General features: G+C 41.2%; 1 protein-coding gene across 1 annotated transcript in view; it reads left to right on the top strand.

Moving 5' to 3' along the window:
* The first annotated feature begins 8,285 nt into the window (after positions 1-8,285).
* wnt6b (wingless-type MMTV integration site family, member 6b) overlaps positions 8,286-21,040 on the top strand; it is a 43,862-nt gene continuing 31,107 nt past the window's right edge. The window contains exon 1 of the mRNA XM_061691698.1: positions 8,286-8,859. Within this exon, the coding sequence (XP_061547682.1) occupies positions 8,780-8,859 (80 nt within the window). The 5' untranslated portion in view covers positions 8,286-8,779. The remainder of the gene's footprint in view (positions 8,860-21,040) is intronic.

The following is a 21,040-nucleotide window of genomic DNA, read 5'->3' as shown; positions in this document are numbered from 1 at the left end:
GATCTGTGGCGCATTCTGTCTGACAGTAGGGATCCATTTCACACCCAAATGAAAGCAAAATGAGGGGGGAGTGTGTGTGTAGCACGTGTATGTGTGTGCGATAGGTGTGGTAGGACACGGGTTAGGCCTGTTAGTGTTTGGGGAAGGAGGGAGGGGGCCCCGTTCATCACCCAGCCCGATGCTCTCCCAGTTCCACACGCACAGATGAGTCCGCACGTTATTGCACGTCATTATTTACTCGTTATTATTTTTGTCCAGACATATCAGGTCAGCGCAGACGGTACTGGTTATGCAGCTCAATATTAGAAATCATACATTTACAACATGTACTTTACCCCTGATCCTTGAGCATTTAGTCATGTTTAGTGTGACAAATGCTGGAGGAAAGCTGGAAGAGAATGAAAGCGGATGACCCCCTCCTTTAGGGAATAAGAGGGATGCAATATGTGCACATGGGACTTCTAGTCTGTGTTGTCATGACAGCAAACAAGTATATAGTGGCACCTTGAGATACGAGTGACACGATTTACAATTCTTTTGAGATGCAAGCCGTTGTTGGGCCGATTTTTTTGCGTGTGAACTCAATTGGCTTCACAATAAGCAGCGGTTTGGCAGATATGGCGGCTCAGAAAATGGATGGATGGATGGACATTACAAATACTTCTAATGTGAACGGAATGCGTCCGTGAAGTGACACGCATGAGCATAAAATACGACAGCACGTGACGTATAGGGCCCTTCGTGTAGGTCTCAGTCCTGACACAGTTGTGGCAATTTCAAGGATTTTGTGCAAATCAAATAATTTCATGTAGGAGTTTAAGAGGGACAAGGGCACGAATTTTGGGCTGGGGGTTAGGGCCTGTGGCAGTGTCTCTTTTGCTGAAAAATTGTAATGTTTGTCACCTTTCAATGACTTGCAGGTCAGATAAGTGCCACCTGTGCATCCAGACTCCAGTCGCATTGCATACATATCCGATTTCTATCCACACACGAAAGAGGCCTGGGTCAGATTTGAAAAAAATCAGAATTGTAATGTTCATATTGACATGAAAAAAGATACGTCACATATGGGCAAAAAATGCTGAAATTGACCTGCAGTAATAACATACCCATAGTTCAACGGCGGCACGGTGGGCGACTGGCTAGAGCGTCTGCCTCACAGTTCTGAGGACCGGGGTTCAATCCCTGGCCCCGCCTGTGTGGAGTTTGCATGTTCTCCCTGTGTCTGTGTGGGTTTTCTCCAAGCACTCTAGTTTCCTCCCACATCTCGTCCCGTCTCGTCATAGCACAGCACAGTTTTCTACTTTGTGTCAGTCCATCTCAGTACGGGACCAGAGGAGCCGGTACGGTTTTTCTGTGTTTCAGATACATGGCTTTTGCATTGCATGGTAGAGTTTTACTTGCATTGGTAGATGTAATGACGAACTGTGTTAACTGACAATGGTTTTCTGAAGGGTTCCACATGGCAATGTTCTTTACACGTTGGTTTGGTTTGGTTTTGCCAATGCAGTGCCACCTGAAGGATCGAAGAGGCAGTGGTACACCCTGTATTGGTCGCCAGCCAATTGCTGGGCACATATCGACAAACAACCATTCGCTCTCACATTCACACCTACGGACAATATAGAGTCTTCAATCAACCTACCATGCATGTTTTTGGAATGTGGGAGGAAATTGGAGTACCTGGAGAAAACCCCCGCACGCACGGTGAGAACATGCAAACTCCACACAGGGGAGGCCAGATTTGAACCCGCGACCTCAGAACTGTGAGGTCAATGTGCTAACCTGTCTTCCACCGTGCCGCCCTTCTATGGACCGTAGATGATGAAATCCCTACATTCCTGAACAAGTGAGCCTTTCAGGGATGCTCCTTTTATACCCAATCATGACCCTCACCTGTTTCCAATTAACCTGTTCACTTGTGGAATGTTCCAAACAGGTATTTTAACCCACCCCCCCCTCAACTTTTCCAGTCTTTTGTTGCCCCTGTTCCAGGTTTTTTGGAAGGTGCCGCAGTCATCAAATTCAAAATGAGAATATTTGCAACAACAAAAAACAATAACGTTAATCAGTTTGAACATTGAATATTTGAAAAGGATTTGCAAATCATTGAATTCTGTTTTCATTTTAAGTTTTCCACAATGTCCCAACTTCATTGGAATTGGGGTATGTATTTTGACTCTCATGTAGCTCAATGAGGTAACCATTCCAGCACATGGTGTCTATTGCCAGCTGTGACCGAATCACAAAACTCAGCTGTGCAGATGTCCGGTAAATGGAGGGACACCTCGAATGCGTCTGAGCTATGCGGTGATGATGATGGCGGTGATGGAAACGTCACGCTGTGCGGAACAGGAGTAATTGGAAAGTAGGCAAGTGAGCCGTATGCTATCGGAGAAAAGAAAGCAGAGTGGCTTTGGACATTCCATCCAGAACCAAGAACCGCTGGGTCCACCTGCTTGCAATCGGAACTTCTTAGTAGCACGTTGCGCAGTTACGTTCAGGCTCTGGCTTCGTGTTGTGCAGGACAGTAGGAGGTCATTGATTTCCTTTTCAGGCTGACTTTGGCACCATGGATGTACAGCAGAGGTGGCCAAAGTACTCCAACTCTGGACTTAAGTAGAAGTATGCATACTTGTGTGCTTAGGTAAAAGTAAAATACTCACTCACAGCCAAATACTCATTCAAAGCAGTTCACCATATTGCCAGCCGTTGACAACATTTGTACTCCTCTTTCAAGACCAGCAGAATGTTTTGTTCTGTGACACTTTAACCACTGAACCTACCAAAGGAAATAGAAGATTCTTTCACTCGAAAAAAAAAGAAGTTTGTAGCTTTTTCCGTTTTTTAGTAATCAGAAGTAGAACATGGGTTGGTTTCACCAAAAACATTACTCTCTAAAGTGGAGGACGCAAGCATTTTGTGAAAAGAAACCTGTCAAGCAGAACAGTGACTTTGATGTTATGGTTTTTGTTTTTTTTGCTGTGACTCACTACCTGGCTCGAGTAGAACATCAGTGGCTTTTTTTTTTTTGTTTTTGTTTTTTTTTACACAGCATTTGCCGTTCACTCCATGAACTGCGTCATCTTTTTTCATGATCGCAACAAATACTTTCTGTTATCTATCGCGACACATACCCTGTTTATACCATACATATATTGGTCATTTTCATAACATTTGATCGATAACACAAAGGCACTTGGAAAACAAAAAAGATATAATTTAGCAATTTGACTTCTTAGTTTATATGGGTATCCTATCCTCAAAACAGCCATGTGTGAAGTTCTATTTTCAAAATGTTATTGATGTTTTAAAATTTTAGAAATTCATAGTAAAGTCAATCCGTAGTGACGGAACAAATGGTGGCAGCCCACTGAAATGCACTTCTTAAATAACGGTGAAGACAAAAGTATAACAGTAAAGACAAACAGCTTCATTAAAATTATTTTAAAAATTACATGTTGCTCTCCAAACTCTGCAGACACAAGTACCCATTACACTCTTGTCTTGATATAACTGGAATAACGGTAAAGACATGCAATAGTTCCGGCACTTTCACTAATTCATATATATTCATTCATTGCTCAGAAATAACACCGTTTATTTTGCTGGCTGCTCTTGTGTGAATTTAAAATGGCTGCTTCATCCTGGCACTTCAGCTCACAGATCCCTCTGGTGTATTGCAACAACATAACGAGGCTCTCTCCAGTGACATTAACGGGAAAGACAGCTTGAATGACACAGACGGACTGTTTTTAAAAGAACCCCAAAATAGGAACTCGGAAGACAAAAAGATGAATTTGTGTACATTTTCACAGAAAAGTGCATATTAACCAATAGGAGAAAAATCCTATATATCCAAAAATTTAATCACCATCTTCAAAAAACATGTTGCAAATAATGAAACTTCATTTCAGACACCTAATAATAATGACATTTTGGTATTAAAAGTTTGAAAGTATTACTTTAGCGTGATTGTTTTCAATTATGACTTTTTGATGGATAAGTCAAATACTCATATCTGTAAAATTAATTGATTTTCAAAAGGAAATTCAGTGGGCCGTGTCTTTACCATTATTGAGCAAATTATATGGTAATGACCCAAATAATGGACAGAGTGATATGTGATGTGGGTTGTTTCACACATCGAGTTGAGCTTGATTTGTCTCGAAAGGCTCAAAAGCGGTGGGCCCAGGGACCGCCACTGGTCCAAAGGTAAGGGGCCGCAAATACAACCCCAATTCCAATGAAGTTGGAATGTTGTGTTCAACATAAAAAAAAACAGAATACAATGATTTGCAAATCATGTTCAACCTATATTTAATTGAATACACTACAAAGACAAGATATTTAATGTTCAAACTGATAAACTTTATTGTTTTTAGCAAATAATCATTAACTCTGAATTTTATGGCTGCAACACGTTCCAAAAAAGATGTGAGAGGTGGCAAAAAAGACTGAGGAAGTTGAGGAATGCTCATCCAACACCTGTTTGGAACGTCCCACAGGTGAACAGGCCAATTGGATACAGGTGGGTTCCATGATTGGGTATAAAAGGAGCTTCCCTGAATTGCTCAGTCATTCACAAGCAAATATGGGGCGAGGTTCACCTCTTTGTGAACAAGTGTGTGAGAAAATAGTCGAACAGTTGAAGGACAATGTTCCTCAACGTACAATTGCAAGGAATTTAGGGATTTCATCATCTACAGTCCATAATATCATCAAAAGGTTCAGAGAATCTGGAGAAATCACTGCATGTAAGCGGCAAGGCCGAAAAGCAACATTGAATCCCTCAGGCGGCACTGCATCAAAAACCGACATCAATGTGTAAAGCGCATATCACCACATGGGCTCAGGAACAATTCAGAAAACCAATGTCAGTAAATACAGTTCGGCGCTACATCCGTAAGTGCAAATTAAAACTCTACTATGCAAAGCAAAAGCCATTTATCAACAACACCCAGAAACGTCTCCAGCTTCTCTGGGCCCGAGCTCATCTAAGATGGACTGATGCAAAGTAGAAAAGTGTTGTGTGGTCCGACCAGCCACATTTCAAATTGATTTTGGAAATTGTGGACGTCGTGTCCTCCGGGCCAAAGAGGAAAAGAACCATCAGGACTGTTATGGACGCAAAGTTCAAAAGCCAGCATCTGTGATGGTATGGGGCTTTGTTAGTGCCAATGGCATGGGTAACTTGAAAGGTATATACAGGTTTTGGAGAAACATATGCTGCCATCCAAGCAACGTCTTTTTCATGGACGCCCCTGCTTATTTCAGCAAGACAATGCCAAACCACATTCTGCATGTGTTACAACAGCGTGGCTTCGTAGTAAAAGAGTGCAGGTACTAGACGGGCCTGCCTGTTGTCCAGACCTGTCTCCCATCGAAAATGTGTGGCGCATTATGAAGCGTAAAATACGACAACGGAGACCCCGGACTGTTGAACAGCTGAGGCTGTACATCAAGCAAAAGGGGAACGAATTCCACCTACAAAGCTTCAACAATTAGTGTCCTCAGTTCCCAAACGTTTATTGAATGTTGTTAAAAGAAAAGGTGATGTAACACAGCGGTGAACATGACCCTGTTGCAGCCATAAAATTCTAAGTTCATGAGTATTTGCTAAAAACAATCCATTTTATCAGTTTGAACATTAAATATCTTGTCTTTGTAGTGTATTCAATTAAATATAGGTCGAACATGATTTGCAAATCATTGTATTCTGTTTTTATTTATGTTGAACACAACGTCCCAACTGTATTGGAATTGGGGTTGTACTTGACTCGCCTCCAAAGGTGGAAACCCACCATCACCACTGCCTTAAGCATTGTTTCGCTGTGGATAACATTAAGTGATATTTTTTTGACCCTCATTATTCACAACGTGAATGCAAAAAGCAAGCATGTAACTCAGCCGACAATGTGAAATATGACACCTAGAAGAGGTTGAAGCATATACATCATGTACTGTATGGATCTTGTGTATGTATGCTGATGATGGCCATCTGGTTAGGCCTTGTGTGGTGTCTCCTCCCAGCAGGCAATTTAAGTTGCGAGCCAAGACCCCAGGCCCAACACCATGCTGGACTTTGAAATCAGATCTTTATTGTCCGTAAAGCCTCGGCCAAGTATGAAAAAAATCAGCCCTCCCTTACAAAACACGCTCGCCCAGCAGCGAGGGAACTTGGGAGAGAGTCGCGGCCCGAGGAGACAGCCAGACATTGGGGAAAAGAAAATGCTTGTGCGAAACGGAGGTGGCGAGAGAAGTGCGCAAGTTCAAAGCCCAGCGCAGTTGTCGAGATCCCAACTGTGGCTCGATTTATTTATAGGCCATTAAGACAATGCCATTTGCATAACTTGCTAATTTTGTTGGAGTGGTTCCAGTCTTCAGCTCAAGTGCCATCGAAACCAAATGCGCACAATGAGCGCACTCCCTCAGGAGCTGTTGTCAGCCACTGCTCACGCCCAGGCGCTCACACACAGACTTACGGACGTCACTACATCAGGCCCCGCCTCCTAAACGCACATGCATTTATCTAACACACATACTTTACACTACAATACAGTACAGTATTTTCTATACATTTATAATTACAGCTCTCCATTTTTAACAAAACAGGCCTACTCAAATGAATCTTCTCGTTATTGTCTAAAAACCATCCACACATTCAATCTCGAGACAATATAATGCTACATGGTTACCGCGGATTGAGGAAGAGGTGGAGTTTCTAGGAGAGTTATTAGAGTTGTTCTTGAGCTGTTTTCAACTCTAAATTTGGGTCAACTACACAAAAAAGTGAAGTCATTTAACCCCTGGTTGACTGTGAACTGGATGCTGAAAACAATTTTTCAGAACAATTATTCAGAAAGGGAAGAATACAAAATATTGCCGAGCCTTTTCCAAATTCTTTCTATCGTCTATTTCTTATACGGATTTGTTTAACAAGCGCGTTTATGGAAAGGTTTTACCGACTGTTTTGTTCCATCTGATTCTCGAGGAATGTTGGGCTATCTGGCAATAAACTAGCTCTGGTGTTCTTTGCCCAGCAATGGTAATTTGTATTGATTTGTAGCGACCGTGGGATGTTTAAAGGCATGTGAGATTGTTTTCTTTTTTTTTATCGTCAAACCTGTTTTTTTTTTTCACTTTTGGGACTGTAGTGAAAGTTGAAGGTTGTTTTGTGAGGATGGACGTGGAGGGTTATTGCTGTGGAGCGGAACGCAGGCCCCCGTTAAAGTCGGATCGGCGGGACTACGTGTTGCACATGATGGATTGTGGAGCGGGAATCAACTTGGCTGTCGTGGCTTTTACGGGTGACCAGTCCAATGGTGTTGCATTATGGCCCTTGGCCAGATAAGTGGTAACACTTGACACACACACACACACACACACACACACAGAATGCTGTGAATTCACAGAATTCTGTTTCCAAAATCTTGGTTGTCCGACTGCTGAGAAACAGTCTCATGTTTTTAATTCTATTTAATTATGTCATTACCGTATGTTATTACAAAGTACGGTGTTCCCTCGCTGTATCGCCGTTCACCTATTGCGGATTCAGTGCATTGCAAATTTTTGTTCATATTTATAGTGTGCATAATTCGCCGTATTGCGGGATTTTGAGTGTACGCTAAAACATTTTGGGTGGTAAAATAAACACTTCCAAGCCTAAAACATTAAAACTATTAAAGAAAAAAAAAAAGAATGGTGAAATATGCGTGATGAAGACTATGAAAAAAATCTGTAATGGACTGAATCCACAACAGGTGAACTGCAATATAGCGAGGGAACAATCACAGCCAGTATCTATGAACCATAATTGCCTCGTTGCTTTGACAAAAGTCAATTGTGATTGTCCCCAGTTTGTTTGTTTTAAATTTTAAATTTCACTTCGGTGGCAGCACTTCGCGGAGGGAGGGAGGGAACGTGAGAGACTGTGCCCCCCCCCGCACTCAGACATCCAGGTGAACCAAGTTTTATCCTATTTGCTTGACATTATGGATGAGGGCTGCACAAATATCCAAGGTATACCACACACCTGCGATGACGTCAGCCCATTCCAACAGGCTCTCATTTCGAGTCCACCATAAACATCAAGTCACATTATAGCTCTGTTTATGCTCGTGTGTGTTTTGGCCTCTTTGTGCCCCCCCACGAGCCGGATCTCCGTGCAACTAATTGCAGTCTCTCTCTCTCTCTCTCTCTCTCTCTCTCTCCTCTTCCTCTCTCTCCCCCTCCCGCGTTCACCACGCCTGCCCTGGAGCGGCGTCACACCAAAAGGTGCGAGAAGAAGAAGAGCGCATTTTTCCTCCCTTCATCATCCAAAGCAAACACACTGACACGACGTGCAGGTCCTCCTCCACTGAGTCATTTCCAAAGTCGACCCGGCGGAACCGAACAGAACCACACACCCATCTTCACTGGAAGTCGTCTTTTGAATTGATTTTGTATTTGATTTGATTTTTCATTTATTTATTATTATTATTTCTTTTGTGGGGGCTGAAGTTTTATGAAGCTCCGTCGGCGGTTCCGAGGAAGCCACGTTTGGGTCGCGTTCGTCGGGAGACTTGCGACAATGAAGACGTTAAGCACACCGCCGGACCCCTCCTCAGTCACCTCTTGACCGACTTCGCTGCTTGCGCATGAACATGCGCCCGACGGGAGATCGGAGCTGGATGATGAACTTTGATTGACTTCACACTTTTCTGGACACTTTGGTCATTGAAAACAAGAAGGGGATTCTGTTTGAATTAGCTGGAAGATCCGAATCGAGCGCTCAAACATGACGGTTCGCCTGTCTGGGATCCAACTGGCTCTCTTCTTCATCTTGCTGTGCCCGGTCAATATCATCGGACTGTGGTGGTAAGTGCTCAATATTTCCATGGCTGCGAGGCAACGACTTTTATTTGCGTTTTGCGCACATGCGTGTGCGCAGTCGTGTCCTTGTGCGCAACCACACGCACCACGCAATTCGCAATTCGCTGTCCTGCAAATGCGATCGAGATTGCAATAATCTATCTATCTATCTATCTATCTATCTATCTATCTATCTATCTATCTATCTATCTATCTATCTATCTATCTATCTATCTATCTATCTATGTCTGTCTTTTTCCCAGAAAAAAATTTGCTTTTCTCTTTTGGGGGTGGGCGTGGGTGACTGCAATTTATTTTGCGAAAACTGGAATTTTTATTATTTTGCGAAAACTGGAATTTATCGTTCTTGAGGAATTTTTTTTGCCTTTTTTAATAAGAAAATTTGATTTTTAGGGATGAAACTTGATTTAAAAAAAAAATAATTCACCTTTTTGTGGCGAATAATTTGTCTAACATAAAAAGTCTTTTTTTCCCCTAGGGAGGAACTGTTTTTGTCTTTAAATTGGAATTTTTAATGATTTATTCTGAGAAAAATGGAATTTATTTATTTGTTAATTTGCTTGTTTTAAATTGACATTTTATTTTGTGGCAGATAATTTTGTCTCAGACAAAAGGTGATTTTATTTTCTTGATTTTATGAGGAGGGGCTGCAATTATTTCAAATTTTTCAATTGTTTTCTCAATATTTATTTATTTTGGGGATTTATTTTAATGATTTGCTGAGGAAAAAAATAAGTTGATTGTATTAATTTGGAATAAAAATTTAATTTTCATGTTATTTTAACACTAAAATGACGTGTTTGTGTCGGGCAAAGTGGGATTTTTTTTATTGATTGTTTTTTTTTCATGGGGGACTGCAATGTTTCAGAAATAATTTTTCAGAATATATTTGAAGAAAATTGTTTTTTTTTTAATTTAAAATGATTTTGGTGTGGGTGGAAAGCTGTCTGTCTGTCTGTCTGTCTGTCTAATCTACCCTTCCATCTGCTGTATCCAAAATCTGCCCATTTAAAGTGAAGGTTAATTCCACGAGTGTTTGCAGAAAAGGAAATAAGAAAGAAAGAAGCAGGGCGGTGATAGCGGTCTTCTCATTGCTTGCAGTTGTGTGTGTGTGTGTGTGTGTGTGTGTGTGTTTGGGGGTCAGAGGTAGGAATGTCAGGTGGCCCTTCAGGGCGCAGTGGATATGTCATCATAAAACAATCCGTGCAGGCTCAACTCGGCAAGGTGTGTGACAGACGGACAGACAGACAGAGCATGCAGATACACAGATAACATATTTTCTGTCCATCACTTTGCTTTCCTCCCTAACATCTAGTTTGTCTTCATTTCTGGTTTACACTGAGACACACAGACAGACACACACACACACACACACACACACACAATCTTGTAGGATTTGTTTCCAGCAAATCCTCCCACTTGACCATGTCGGTCAAGGTCAGCGTGGGCTGTGGTGTCCAAAGAGGCCGTGCGAGTCCGAGCGCGAGTGCGCTGAGGTTCTTTGTATGGCCTGGCACTCATGTTCCGTCCTGTCACGAGTGATAGCGAACTCGCACTCCTTAGAATGGATTTTCCCATCACCAAATTGGAGAGTGATGAGAACGAGTTGTAATCGACTCGCCGGGAAGTCACAACAATGTTGACGAGAGAGTTGCCTGCCCAAATGGAATCTGTTACATGTGCTGATGCGGCACATTTGGAAAAGCGAGGGAGCGGACCGAGGTGTCTTTATCGCATTTACTGGCCATGCAGTCTTTGTATTTTGTCTGATATTAACTCATTCACTGCCAAAGCAGCCAGTTCCCCATATTGCCAGCTTTTTTCCAAGCATTTTGACTGATATTTCAAGTGTGTTCTGTGACAACGTAAGCACCAAACTAACTGAAAGCAAGAGTACACTTTCTTCTTTCAAAGGGAAAAAAGCTTGATCCTGGCTTCTTCTGTTCTTTTGTAATCATCAATAGAACATGGGTTGGTTTCATCTCAAACAGTTTTTCACAGAAAAGAAAAGAAAACAGTGAAAACAAGCTTTTTGTGAAAAGAAACATGTCAAGCAGGGTGTTGGCTTTGATGTGAATATTTTATGCTTTTGTGACACATCAAACTATCCAAAAAACAAAAACAAAACTGAGAAACGGCTTTTGATGGCTAAATAATCATTTATTTACAGATATAAAACTACCAAAAAATGCACCATGAGCCGTGCTGACTCACCGCATGGTGCGAGTTGAACCTCTGTGGATTTTTATTTTTATTTTTTACATTTTCTACACCTACACTTGTTCTCACAGTTGCGACACACACTTTCTACAACCTATCGTGACACATACTCTGTTTATATCATATAAATACGCATACTCAGTTGGAGTGTGAGGTGCCTAAACCTGTCCGCCATCCAACGTGTTGGCATTCTTAACCCTCGTAATTGACGTGAAAAGCCGAGGTTCACTCCTAATCTTTTTCTTTTACTCAAAAGCTGTGCTGATCTTAAGCCAAAGCTATGCAAAGCCGCCCTCTACAGGGATCTGTTAGTCATTACAGTGGTTTACAAACCTGAATTTCACAGAAAAGCTGGGCCATCACCCTCTTCGAAGCATACCCGTGGAAAAACATACTTGACTAATATATATGTCGGTGGCAGTAAACGGTTGGATTCCGGTTGACGAACAATAATGAGTTACTATACAGAAGAAGTAGGACCAAATCTGTTCCATATGGCTGTTCAACCTTTTCTTTGTTCTGATTTTGAACTTTTACGAAATAATGGATTCAGAAATATTTTTGCTTCCTGGCTCAATCAAACATTTGAGTACACATCATGGGAAAATTTGATCAGTAATTGGTATCTTGTTCGAGCACACCTGCAGGTTGGGGCAGCGCTAGTGGTTAACACAACTGCCTCACATTTGTGAGGTTTGGGGTTTGAATCTCTGCTGTGAGGAGTTTGCATGTTTTCTTAAGGTTCCCTGGCTTCCTCCCACATTCCAAAAATAGGCATGTTTGGTTCATTGAAGAATAATGTCCATAGGTGTGAGTGTGAATTATAATTTTTTTGTCTATATGTGCTCAGTGACTGGCTGGTGACCTGTCCAGGATCACCCGTTATTCGAATGAGAAAATGTAGAAAATGGATGGATGGACCAGTTGTCCATTGAAGAGTTCCTTGTTTAAATGCGCCATACATTTTACTTATATACATTTTGGATGCTCTTCCACTTCAAGAACATTATTTGTACAACAACTGTTGTTACCCCTCTCCCCTGCTTACTGGTTGTTGTTGTTGAGAAATGTATGTCGCCAGACAATCAGTTGAGTCCAGCATGTAAACACAGCTGAAGTAGTGCGAAATTGGCTAGATTGTATGTTGATGTTGCAAATTGAGGGGTGGGAGAATTTTTCAGAATTGTCTGAGCTCCTCTATTCCGGTTTCATATTGAGCAAATTCATGTTACCTGGAGCAGTTGTGTCATTCCAAAGATCTGTGCGGATGTAGGCTGTTCCGACTGATTGCTGCCCATGTGGCACACTTGATAATATGGTGATCCCTAGTTTGAAGTAACAGTTCAACATGCTTAATTGCCATCTGAACACAAAGTAATAACAGTTGTACTTACCTTCGGCGTGTACCGCTTTTGGCGATATGTCCAATTCATTCCTTTTTTTTTTTTTTAATCATCGTCATCATATTCATCATAATACACTTGTGAAAGAGTATATGCATATATATATATATATATATATATATATATATATATATACACACACACACTCACAAAGCCAAACCTGAGGGCAACGGAGCGAGAGAGATCAGTTTATGCCAAGATTTGTCTTGTCTCATTACGTTTTTTTTTTCTGTTTCTTTTTTCAGTTCTCGATGTTATCTTTAACATTTTATGTTTTGGACTCCAAGGATCAGTGAGGGGAATTACAGTTTTTAAGAGTTGCTTCTTTAGGCTCTGCTTCCCAAAAATAGCCGGCACTTTCATCTCCGAAGTGGCTCCTCAGTTAGTTTTATTTGACTCAATCCACTATTTGTGGAACGTGACGTTACCAAACCCGGAAAAATGCTTAGCGCACTTCCTGTGCATGCTGCAGTTACGAGCATAACTAATTGGGGAGAGATTTGTCTCCAAATCATTTACACAAATATAACCGTGATTTAGACGTTTTTCAGATTCACAAATATATCCACGATTTACACGTTTTTTTAATGTTGTGTGTGCATTTATCATCAACTTATCATTTCTAACTATTCAATTCTGCTTGTGAATTGTTGAAAGTGCGTTTGTGCACACGCATTTATGTTTGAGACAACCGTACCGCAGTTTTCAAGATATTCACACACACAAGTTGAGAATACACGTGTGGCGGCGGCAGTGTTGCTGATCATAGACTATAAAATAGATGATTGAGAGCTAGCCACTGTCTTCCGGCAAGGCCGCCGCATCAACATGAAAAATTATTCAAACACTGTGATAATAAAATTTGACTTACTAATGACGGGGCCGCTGCAGGGTTGTCCACCTTGTTCAGCCATGGTCGGTTTATCGGGGATTTCAGCATGGTCGGACCTTAAGCTGTTGGATTCCCATGAAAATGACTTGCAGTCATCAACGGAGACAGCAACACTGCCACCTAGCGGATGGAGGGACGGGCCTTCCCACTCGTATGAATATTCTCAATTTTTGTGTGTGAATATGAAAACTGCGATACGTTTGTCTTTAAAAAATAAATGCCCGTGCCCCTGATCCACAAACGCACCTTCAACAATTCACAAGAAGAATTGACCGTTTACAAATGTTAAGTCATGATAAATGCACAGACGACATTAAAAAGTGCGTGTAAATAGCGGCTAAATTTATGAATCTGAAAAACAAGTGCAAATTGTGGATATGGAGTATTTGTGGATCCGAAAAATGTGTAAAATTGCGGATATATTTGTGTAAATAATTTTGAGACAAATCTCTCCTCATATAACTACAGTTTGATGACGTTTGTTTGAAGCCCAACTTAATTGTTAAAATTGTGCTTTCATCATGACCGGTGTCATGCATGTATATCATTTATTTATGCAAATATGAAATGCTATTTGTAAACATGAACAAAGCCTAAACACCACCTATTGTCATTTTTGGTAGCTATTGAAGACATCTTGTGCAAAACAAAAGACACTGTAGACATTAATGTTCATATATCGGTGCTTTGTCCTGCAATAAGAGTTGCGCCATTTACTCGAGGCAGAAGGAAGTGCTTTGACCTGTTTTGCCCAATCCGGAAGTCTGTTGTGCATATATCCTATTCATTTATGACCAAATTATGTGTAAAATGAATTAGAAATGACATCAAATATGTATTGTTTATATTGCTTCATTGCGAACGTTGCCCCTGCCAACACGGCCGCCTTGTAGGCACATCGGTTAGCCGGGTGTAGTTTTCATTTGTGTGACGACAGCAGCATAACCCGGAAATACGGGTACCAGTCTGTGTCTGGTGATTGCGCCAGTATACAAGAGCAGCCAATTCTGGAACTGGAACCATTAAATCTGAAGTCTGTTGCTTGCGGTTTCGATAAATCGACACAAGTGGAGTGAATTAAATTCGTAAGTCAAGGCACCACTGTTTAAGAAAAGCAGCTAATGAAGAGAATAAACGAATGGTGAGGCACTGAGAGATTCCCACTCCGAATATCAACCTTCTCTTCAATGCGCATATACGAGACATCGTTCATTTTAAATGAAGCCGTTACTGATTCGAGGAATCAACACCAATCCCATCTACTTCCTTTCATCCCCACTGACATATATTGTCATCTTCTTTCACTTGTCTCCTGCAGACGGCAGTGAGGTGCAGTGAGGGTGAAAGCACACCTGTGCATCCCTGGGACAATGACGTTCTCTGTTGAAAACTGCTGGATGAGCCTTCATACACTTCTTGCGGCAGTTCTCTCGCTCACTCCCCTCTCAAGTCTGTCTTTGTCTTGCCTCGCTCGCTCGTAGGAAAATACTTCTCGCGTAGATACACTAAGCAGGGAGAGAGACTGTAAGAGGGATGAAATGCTGGGAGATAGCTGTCCTTGCAGAGCCTCTTGCTGATTACAGCACCCTAATCATTTGGCTTGAGAGCAGACAGCACAGCTCGCAGGACAGAGGAATGCCTTTGCTCTCATCTACTACTTTGGACCGCCGTGCTTCGGCGGGCCAACTTGCCGTGGATTTGTTTCTAAGTGCATTATACGTGTTTGAAGATTGCTGAAAATGTGTGTAAAGGCTGAGAACTAGGTAGTACTCAGTTGTAAAGAGCAATCGTTTTTTTAAACGCCACCTGACGCACTTTGGGGTCCAGCATGAGTCGCCCCTGCCCTACTATACTTAAGCGCCTTCGTTCACATCAGTGGTTATCTGTCGCATCTGTCACGTGCAGTTAGCTAACTAGCTACGCCGACACCCAGAAAATGCATCTTCCCTTTGGAGCTTAGATCTTTAGGCTTTGGAGCGCCTCGTTGTCTGTCGTGAGTGTGCGCACATCACGCAGCGAAAAACAAAAGAGCAAGGAGGGGTAAAACATAATTTGATAAAAAAAAAATAATAATAAGTCTGTTGTGACAGCCATTGCGTGTTCTGGGGCTTTTCACTGTCATGGCCTCGTTGCCTCGGTGTCGCCGGTCGCTTCAAGCCACCAGAGGCTTAAAGCCAGGGTTGTCAAACACGTTTTTGTTACGGGCCACGTCAGTGGTACAGTTTCCCTCAGCCAGCCGTTTATGACTGCGAGACCATACAATTGTTTCATTGCCTCATCATAGTATTACATATACACAACGAATTGATGGATAACTAGTTTCGAAATCAGTAGTCAAGGATAATACTTTGTTCAACTATTGTTCAAGTTACTTTGATAAGGGGTCTTCAATATCTCAACAGCATTATTTATTACATCTGATGATTGGAAATTTTGGTACAAAGTCTAGCAAGAATCATGGAAGTTGATGTAAATGATTTGCTTTCGTGGGCCACAAAAAAGGATGTAGTGGGCCGGGTGTGGACCCCGGGCCTTGAGTTTGGTACCTGTGCTTTAAGCGGATAGATTTAGTTACGTGTAGGTTAGGGCTGGGCAAGCTGGCAATATATATTGATATATATATTTCAATTGTATGTCTTCAGATCTAGATTATTATCACAATTTTATAAAACATTGTTTTTAAAATTTAAACATTTAAAATTTTTGATCGATGAAATACACACACTGCGGATCACCTTGATCGACGGGAAATTTATCGCGATCAGTAATCAAGATCATATAATCGCCCAGCACTAGTGTAGACAAAAGAAAGGCGCTAGACGAAGTGGCATCCATTTTTCCAGGGCGTAGCGGAGTGGTATTTGATTGACAGTTGATAGCTGAGCGGGCATAGTTTCAGCGCATTCAGCAGACAAGCCCACAGCGTTTGAGAGTGGAGACAACGCCTCAATTTTTTTAAGATTTGAAAACTTCATTTTATTTAAATGCCGATTTTTTTTTTTTTTAAATCATTCATTTTTGGCATGGTTGTTAACAACTCTTCTCTGTTGTTTGTCAGCTTTAGAAGACTTATGTTCACTTTACAGGGACTAAGTGTGTGCGCGTGCGTACGTGTGTCACGATATGGCGTACAGTTGGCATGGAGTGTGCCATCGGCCCACAGGTGGTCACACAAACCTGTATGTAAGACCTCTCTTGTGTCTCCGTGTTTATGTGTGTGTCCTTTGTAATCACACAAACCTATGCATGCACACACATGTATACACACGCACACACACACACACACACACACACCTAGTATTCAGAAGAGACTTCAGTGTAGCAGATCTTATCTCGTCCACGGTCTGATAGCTTGATGTCTAATCAGAAGCAGAGAGTGGGCACAGATAAAGATGAAATGACGATGTGGGTTTGGCATCAGGTGTTAAACTGAATTGTGATGCATGACTGTGTGTGTTTGTGTCTGTGCTTGTCGAGAGGCATGCCCTTTTTTATCATCTTTAATATGTCCTCATGCCAGAGAAGGATCCAAGAATGTTGACAAAGTTTGATAGAAGTGCAAAAACAGTCTGACATTTTTGGTTGGCGAAAGCAAATCAGAAACGTCAACAGTGGTCAGTGAATACAAGCTTAACACTGGCCTGTTGGGTTTTAGGTTCTGATGCCTTGCAGAAGCTACGAGTCTGAACGGTCTTCTAATTAGAAGGAGCAGAACTGGGCTCTGGTTTTGCTTCCATTTTGACAAATGAATCAGCTTTGACAGAATACAACAGTGGGCCCATCACAAATGTATTTTTTTTTGTTTTTTAAACTCATGGAACACTTTGCTGCCCAAACTGTTCCATGAGTCATCAGTTTAGAGCCCTTAAGTCAGAAATGAGGATAAATGTCTTTGCACTTAGATAAAATGTTAAATTTGGACACACACAATAAAATATATAGGCTACAGTACAGTGGCGCCTTGAGATACGAACGACCCGACTTTTTCAAGACTTGAACTGTCATTCGATTTTTTGCTTTGACTTGTGAGCAAAATAAATAAATAATCGAGATACGAGCGCTGTGTGGTGGCAGTTAACTCAATTCATTTAACAACAAGTAAACGTTTGGCAGATAGTAAACAATTCTTGACAAAAAAAAAACAGGTTTGAAGCTGTTTATTGCAACCTCCGCTTGACGTTTACTGTTAAACTAAACATACAACAAAGACAATTACACTTTGTGTATTTCACTTTGCTATAAGTCCGAAACACTGTAGATGGGCTGACGAATATCATCAGCGTTTATTTGAACACAGTGGAGCAACACATGGAAAAATGATACATTACTCACAGGCATACAACATTCTCCTTACGACTCATAGTACTGCAGCTTAGTGCGCAATTGTTACCCCCTCCTTCATGTATATCTGTATGTCTGTATTATACTGACCCCAGGTGGCCAAGTCAGAGCCATATGCAGATGCGTGAAGAAAATTAAGTCCATGATTACCGCCTAACTTTCAACACACTGATCGTCAACAGGCTATTGCCAAAAGCGCTGGGGCACTTCGGACTAATTAAGATTAATAAGCATTCATACTCACATTCATGGCAATGTATCATGCCAAATTTTTGTTGTTCTTCCCTGAGGATAAAGAATATATATGCATGTGAGCACACTGTACATTTACACTGTGTTACTGATGGCTACGCCAGCCCAGTTTCAGGCCCAAGTGGACAAAATGGGATGGCCGTAAGCGCTGGGTGAATGTGACAGTCGGCGATTGCTATGGGTGCCCAGCAAGAGGTTGAAATTGTCAAAACATTTTTTGTGGAAGTCATGGTGCAGATCAGAAACTTAGATGGTCAAAGTAAAATTGGGTGCACAGAGCTCAACTTCACAGTACTTAATAGGGCGTAACACAACTTGGAGGCAGTCCGTTGTGGGACGGGGAGCATATTTATTCCCCGCCATCAGGGCCACGGCCACCCCGATGATTTTGTTGGCCAGTCAATCACATCATCCTAGCGTCAGTTATATTGAACGGCGGAAAGGTTTTGTTGTTGAAAAAAACAATATAACTCAATTTGCCCCATGTTTAACTGTTTTCATATGTTTTATTCTTATATAATGTACTTTGTGTGCCGCTATGATTGTTTTAAAGTGCTCTGTAAAAATGTTGAGTTGAGTAAAGACAGCTCACGCTTGACCACAGATGTGATTACTGCATCGATATTGTAATGCTGTCAGTTATTGGCTCGTGTACTCCATCCTCTTGGAAACTTGACAATGATGTTCCATGCAGTAAGCAGTTGAGAATTCCCTCTTGACAGCTAAATGATACACATACAGTATAAGTACATTACTGAATAAAAACAGGAGCTTAGTCCATTTGCACCGCAACTGGTGTATTTATTTTAAGTACTTTATTATTGCTTACTTTAAGTGTGCAACAACCTTTTGTGACTCTGACACTCACTTTCCTTTTCTTTGTGATTTTGCTACTAATCCTAGCGCCAACACATTTGGTGAGCGGTTGTTTCTCTCCATTCCGTAATATTGAGCTCAACAACTGAACTGCAATAGTAATAGAATACAGGAATAGTAATGATCATGAAAAAATAAATTACAAATGTGATCAAACACAAAACCACTGATGTGGCAACGATGTGTTGTTGCATGATGCTAGCACCTCTTGCGTGTCCAATGAGATGTTTTCAGATTTCGCATTTGCATGGAGACTGTAATGGAGGATTGCTAAAATAAGTTGTGAAGCCTTAACTTGCGTTGTAATCCTCAATTCATTTACTGAATATCTTTTGGTATTCTTACCATTCATGTGCTAAAACACTTTGTCGTTGTTTTAAGTTACAACTCAAAAAACTAGCCAGACATCCTTACGAAAAAAAAATAAATGCTGATGGCCGGTTGCCTTCCATGGCAGCTTGGAGTCTGAGCTCCTTGCTGAATGAAGGCACAGTCTAAGTGCATCCCATTTATCTTTGGGCTGTCAGTGCCTTGGCATGTGCAATTGTGCCAAGCACTTAGGAGCAAACCAACGCAATGTCTTTTTATATGTGGCGCTTACTTCCTGCTGTTGATGTTTTTTTTATTTCTGTTCTTTAAATTGCTTGCATTCGAAACACTTCTGAGGTACAAAAGCAGCACGATTTAACAAAGAGTGTGTGGTGGATATGCTAACCACTGCAGGGAGCCACACATCTCACACAAGGATCTTAGCAAGTTGCTCTCTATCCGTCTCTGTCTGAGAATTGAACACAAAACTACTTTTTTAAATAAAAATAATAATCCTTTGTATTGTGCTTTATTGTCTTTGTTGAATGTCGCTGCCACTTTTATCGCACGTGGAGCCCCCCCGGCCGTCTCTCAATGTGCTCTCTCTTTCTCTCATGTTCGGCCTCACTGTGGTGTGTCAGACTTGCGCCTGTCGTGACTGTCTTCATCTCCAGCATACTTGAGGGATTAGGCAGGGATGGAAAAAAAAAAAAAAAAAAAAAAAAAAAAAAAATGAGAGAGGGGCTCCATATAGTACAGCACCTTCAGATCCTCAATGAAACCTGAGGTCACTTTGCACACAATCTTGTGTGCCTAACACGCAGCTGGACAACCAATGAATAAGCCATTTAATCGTCATATAGTCATTTGAAGTTGATATTTTGTTTGCACTTCAAGCAATATATGAGTGGATAACATCTCTTCAATATGAGCAAGCGGTGCAAATCATAAAAACTTTCAAAGGACATTCCAAAAATGTTGCATGAGAGCAGTATTTGAAATCTTGCTTGTCAAGGCTTTATCTGTGCGTTTTTTGTTTTTGTTTTGTTTTCTACTCCTTTTTTTGATGTCAAACTGACAAAGCATTCATGTGGGACAGCTTTTACTTTTAAGCCCTTTTCCCCTAATTTCAGCTCCTGTAAATTCCTCTCAGTTGTTTCATTGTCCGCGTAGGAAGGGATGTCATGAATGACACCCTGAGGCACACTGGCACTTTGTATGCTCAGGACCTGAGAGGCTTCTAACAAGTGACTGCAAGCTTTTAACTGCATGTGTGTGTGTGTGGAGGGGGGGGGGGGGGTCACCTGGGGGGCTTCACCTGTTAGAAGCAAATGGGCAAATGTACTGCTTGCATATACAAGATTCTGTGCACATGCTGCATGTATTTATGAGTGGTCTGTTAATTATTGCAACAAATGATAATTGTGTTTGATTCCTTTCATTTTCATATAATTTGATCGATAACAGTAGAGATACTAAAAAACTAATTTAGCTGTTGTTTTTATGCTGACTTGGTTTTATATAACTAAATGTCTCCCATGCTTTAACAACTATATTTGAAGTCCTAGTTTCAAAGTTATTGATGTTTTAAAATGTTACCCATTCATAGTAAAAGCAATCTTTATTGACAGAGCAAATGGTGGTGGCCCATTGAAATACACTTCTTTTTATAACGGTAAAGACAAACTTGCATAACAGGCAAGACACAAAGAGCTTCATAAAAATCGTGCAGGTTGCAAAATTTACGTTGCCCCTCAAACTCTGCAGAAACAAGTGCATAAATGAGCCTAACTATTCATGAAACCTATTACGTTCTTGTTTTTATGCAATCATAGTAACGGTAAATACATGCAATACTGGAGTTCCGACACTG

The sequence above is a fragment of the Phycodurus eques genome, chromosome 12 (assembly GCF_024500275.1).
Source record: "Phycodurus eques isolate BA_2022a chromosome 12, UOR_Pequ_1.1, whole genome shotgun sequence".
Lineage (NCBI taxonomy): Eukaryota > Metazoa > Chordata > Actinopteri > Syngnathiformes > Syngnathidae > Phycodurus > Phycodurus eques.
This window is presented reverse-complemented; position numbering and strand designations above follow the sequence as displayed.